The 5,171-nt window shown below is 44.0% G+C and overlaps 3 protein-coding genes across 3 annotated transcripts in view; 2 read left to right on the forward strand and 1 right to left on the reverse strand.

Annotated features, from left to right (window-relative positions):
* Window positions 1-1,175: 1,175 nt before the first annotated feature.
* Window positions 1,176-5,171, reverse strand: part of T265_01547 (hypothetical protein) — a gene marked incomplete at both ends in the record, with an annotated part of 5,700 nt that continues 1,704 nt past the window's right edge. The window contains 2 exons of the mRNA XM_009165606.1: window positions 1,176-1,238; window positions 4,958-5,095. Of these exons, the coding sequence (XP_009163870.1) occupies window positions 1,176-1,238; window positions 4,958-5,095 (201 nt within the window). The remainder of the gene's footprint in view (window positions 1,239-4,957; window positions 5,096-5,171) is intronic.
* On the forward strand, window positions 1,278-3,263 carry T265_01548 (hypothetical protein; the record flags this gene model as incomplete). Its single annotated transcript, XM_009165607.1, has 1 exon — window positions 1,278-3,263. The coding sequence occupies one exon, from the start codon at window positions 1,278-1,280 to the stop codon at window positions 3,261-3,263; it is 1,986 nt and encodes a 661-aa protein (XP_009163871.1).
* The window catches only part of T265_01550 (hypothetical protein), a gene marked incomplete at both ends in the record, with an annotated part of 29,522 nt that continues 27,851 nt past the window's right edge, over window positions 3,501-5,171 (forward strand). Inside the window, one exon of the mRNA XM_009165609.1 lies at window positions 3,501-3,524. Coding sequence (XP_009163873.1) covers window positions 3,501-3,524 — 24 coding nt within the window. The remainder of the gene's footprint in view (window positions 3,525-5,171) is intronic.

Here is a 5,171-nt window from a genome sequence, read left to right on the forward strand (position 1 = left end):
GGGGGGGGTTGGAAAAGGAGCTATGCATTGGAGGCAATAGCTTGGATGCACGAGCGCCACTGAGGGCGCGACTGAGCCATGTCTGACGATGCCTCTAACCATTGTGGACCGTCTCGGGATCCGCATCCAGGAAGACGGTAATGACCATCATCTTGGTTATCATCATCGTCAGCACAGTCACCACCGGTGGTACAAGAGCAGCGTTCAGCGCGGGTATTCTTGAGTATAAATCGGGGCGATTTATTGTAGCCGTGCTGATCAACTCTCGTTGTTATCATTTTTTTGTTATTTTTCATGTCGAACGAGATTCGTCTGCTTCGAGCTAAGTGGCTGCATTTTATATCTCACTTTCTTCCTTGAGAACTCTCTGACAGCTCACGACTAGTTTTACCATTCTTCGGGCTCATCAGTCAGTCACCGAGTTCCGGTCGAATTTACATTCCGCGATTAGTAAAATACGCTAATTTTTTAGGCAAACTTGGTGTTAACGTGGGACCTAACAGAATTCCAACTAATGCTGTTCTTCAAATAACTGTGTCTCGAATATTGTGCCGAATGAAACGTGAGATGGCACTTGCGGGGCATATTCAGTTAGAGAATAATAGTAACGAGAGATTCATTTGGAATTTCGTTTAATCACCCGTCATAGTTAAATTTGAATTGCTTGGTTTGAAGGCTGAACTAATTACGTCCCCCATCGGCTCTGAATGAGAGCTGGGATAACCTTACTTCCCGCAAATATAATGTACTGATGCCATCTGCCGCACTGAAAAATTGATTCTCAGAGCCAGTTGTTCAAATTCTGCTGCTTGGTTTTACTATGGCGTCGGTGGTGGGTGAGTGAGATCAGCTAGTCGTGATCAATTTCATTCGTTGCAGTCGAGGTGGCTGCTCTCGGGGAAGAGAATGTGATATGTGCCGTGTGGTATTTGTGGAAAATCAAGAGTCTGTTGGCCGACTTGTGGGACACGGAGAATCAGACCCCACGTGTATTCGTGCGACTAAGATGCATTCCTCTCTGATCAGACGCAGCTCAGTCGTGTTATGTATTTTTATTGACACTGTCGTCAGGCCAAAGGTCCAATATGATTCTTATACCAGTAAGGTGGCTGCCAACTTGTGGAAATAATCCTGCCTATTTTAACAAACAGGTTAATGCTGAAACCCTCACACTGTCACCTGATGATGATGAGGATTGCGTTTAAATCCACATGTTTATCGATCAAATCTAAACCATGCTGCAGGAAACAACATGAGGTGAAAATCTAGACGTCAGCATGCACCGACGTAAAAGCATCATCATATCTCAAGGGGATTCATGTGCCCCCGTAAGATCTGGCTTGCGTATCAATGTTAGTGGTGGAATGGAAAGGAAGAATGATAACTTTCGAAAATCCACTAACTACTTGCCAACTACAAGTAAGAAACCATGGAATAGTAGCGTGCGCGTCGATCAGACTGTGATGAGTGGGCAGCGTGAAGACAGGAGGCTACCACTGTACGCAAACACTATGGTCCACGCAAAGTCCAAAGGATATCGCGTAGGGTGCATGAGTTCCATTGGCAAACAGGATACCGCTTCGGTAGCGATTCCAAGTGTAAGCCAAGACTCCAAGATAAGCGGTGAAGTGGGCGACGGTGCTATGCTGATACACAACTCCCTAAGAAAAGGAATCCATTTACACGCGTCGAATGACCTGGAGTCACGCGAAGAAGATTCAGTAATGATGGAGGAAAATTCCAAGAGCAAAACCCAGTTTCAAGATACAACTAAATTATATGCTGGAAAAAAGCTCTCCCACGATGCGGATAGCTACCATTCCGAACTGGAAACTATTGTCGCCAAGGTATGTATGTGGTACCTTAAAGTTCGAACAAACATAAACAAACTGTACGGTAACGCTTCAAGCACACAGGGCACTGAGAATCTTTACAACGTTATTTCTTCTTATTTGGACCAACTTCAAACGCTTTTAGGAACTAATCTCCCAGATATCACGAATCCTAATTCTGCTGAGTCGCGGTCGCCGGCAACCTCCAGAAAACATTCAGGAACCATCCTGGAGGGTGACAGGCCATTGCCTGTCGCTCAACAAGCTTATCACAACACAAATGCAACCATGAGAGTTGAAAATCATCCAGTGGGCATGCTTGCTACAACGACCTTCTGTGAAGAACCACAACAAGAAGAAAGAATCCCCACACCCTATGTGAATCAATATTTTAGTGAAGCAGCCTCTGGTGACATAGAGGCGGAACAACCGATCGCAAGCCCGAGCCGAACAGTAGCCTCTGATATGATCAATACAGAGAAGAGCGTTTCACCAAAGGTGAGCTTGCAAGTCAGCCTAAGAACAAAGGGATTACCAGTCGAGAGCTGGTGCGACGGAGGAACAGACCAAAACTCAAATTGCAACATTCTATATAATGAGAACGTGGGAAAACTGTCTTCCATGCTCCGGTTCCTAAATCAACCTTATCGCATGGACGATGCGGATACAATGTGCAAAGATGTGCAAGGCTCACAGGTGCATTGTTCTACTGGTTACAACAATCTTTTCCACTGTTCCGAGAAACAAGGCTGTGTCACAAACTGGCAAAACTGCAGTCCGAACACATTTTCAACAAGACAGCTCATAAGTCGGCTCATTTATGGAACAGTCTATACAAAATCTTACACGCTATTATCCTGGCTTTATCCAGCTGGCGAAGTTGTACAAATTTGGGCAGAATCAATGCATCAAACTAGACTAGTTCTACACAGCCGAGAGCACACACTAGTTGTAGTAACGGGCTTCAAAGCCCACATAGAATTATCATCGGTAGTGGAAAGAGTCATGAGTCGGTCATCATTACATTCAGTACACGAGACGGAAGAGGAGGAAGACGATCCAGTATTTCTCGTTGAAGCAATCCTACTACGTGCCCCGGAAGAAGAAACCAAAAAACGTGTCGGCCTGGGAAAGAAAATCGCTGTGACTGATGAAAAGGACGATTCGGCTGCATCATCTCCACTGCCCGAACCGCCGGAGGAACTGCCTACTTGGAGTGAACCCAACCTACCGCCTCCCCCATGGCTGGAAGAACCTTCTGTATCACATCAAATCAAGGTGTATCCCACCGAATGCCTGCAGCTTCCTATAAGAAGTGTGACCAAGCCCAATGCTCCATACCTTCTATGGAAATGCGCATCTGTTGATCCAGTGGTACAACATTCGTTTGAAAATTTCGACTGGAATCTTTTTCACCAGGATTGGTCTTAAACAAGACAATCGTTCCTTGGGTGAACACACACACACACAAACTGCTCGTTCACAAACGAAGTGTACAATCATCTGACGAATACATAGGCTAGCCTGTAAACAAACGACCAACCGTTCTTTTCGGCACGTACGGTAAACAAAAATCGGTGTCCATTTGTTTACATGATTTAAGGACTACCTGCACCAGAATACCGTTTTCAACTGAGCGCATTTGCAAGACCTACTTAGGTAGATAATATGGAGGAAGTTCATGACTCAAACGTAAGGATGTGTAATCGAATCAAGGCTCCCTTGCAAATGGTGGTTCGATAAAACCTTCGGAAACCTGCAGTAGAGAGGCCTACTCACTCGTTACAGCTGTCAGTGAATGGTTTTAAACAAAACTTTCCGTCACACGCCCAAGATCGAAACTCACTCATTTACACATTATTTATTAGTATGTATTGTGAAGAATTCTACTAATTGTTGATGGAACAAAGGTACCGTAACTGCCGAAGGGTAGTCTCGCCCAGCTGGAGAACAAAATTACCCATCATGTGGATGCTGTTCAGTCTATACGCTGATTCTATCAATGGTCAAAGCGTAAATACCTGGGAATTATCCACAGAATCTCCAATCGATTGGAAAGATTTGAATGACTTGACACATTGTAGTTTGTTGAACGTGTGTCGGATGGAAACTTCGCGTGATCTCCACAGCCTGTGTTCGTTCAGCAGTTCAGGTTATCCTGACACTCGTGCCGTTCATGCATCACGAAACATCGTTACAGAAGAGGAACGGTTGTAACCACCGGCAGAATAATACAAATGCTGCGCTGTGTGAAAAAACAAATGGATGATGTACTGGTTGTCCTGAATTACATATAGGTCTGTGTTCAGGTCATCAATTGCATGAACTAAACACCAGTGACTTCGTGATGTGACCAGGCGAAAAGTTGGGCCTATCCATTCTGGTAGGATTTTACCTTCTAACTTACTTCCGGCCTCATTCCTTTGGCTTGGATGGGTGAGGGGTACCCAGGGGAGCCTACAACCGGCTTAAACTATCTTCCGCGGGACTTCATTAACATACCCCGATGGAATAGGCAAATTTTGTACCATACGGAAAGACGCAGAATAAAAAGGGGCGTCAATGTTTGTTTGTTCCAGATTCACAAGAACGAGATGACTTACCACGTACCAACCGGGTATTTCGAATTCCTACTCACCTATCAGTTTTAAGATTGGACTGTTGTTTTTAGACCTTAACCGTGGAATATCGAGGCTGTGGAGTCGACAACCGTCCATTCGTCTTGCATCACATTGCTCTGAAGAACCGGCGCAAAACAAGTTCACTAGACCGTCTCTCATCAATGGATATCCATAATCAAAACCGCTCGAATCAAAATAAACCCAGGAAAAGCAGTGAGGTAGCAATCACAAGTAACACAATTTTAAAAAGGGTTATTTATCTTGCTAGAAATTCTTTATTTTCATGGAAGAAGGGGACTGCACTGTCCAGTAAAAGGATGATTGACTAAAACCCTTATTCCTATCCATGGAATAAATTTTTGCACAATCAGCGCCCATAGTTGTATTTCGTTCAAAAGCACTTTATTGAATGTATATTAGGCAATTCAGTCCAATTCGGATGTACTTGTGTCATTAAGGGGTATGTTCAGCCCATTTTTATTTGCGAACAAGCCTGTTTCTCACGCATTGTGTATCCAGTTGGCTTTCATCATCATCATCATCATCATCAACATCATCATCATCAACATCATCATCATCATCATCATCATCATCAACATCATCATCATCATCATCAAGATCATCAAGATCATCAACAACATCCTCATCATCATCATCACCATCATCATCATCATCACCATCATCAACATCATCATCATCAACATCATCATCATCATCA

Source organism: Opisthorchis viverrini, assembly GCF_000715545.1.
Source record: "Opisthorchis viverrini unplaced genomic scaffold opera_v5_17, whole genome shotgun sequence".
Lineage (NCBI taxonomy): Eukaryota > Metazoa > Platyhelminthes > Trematoda > Opisthorchiida > Opisthorchiidae > Opisthorchis > Opisthorchis viverrini.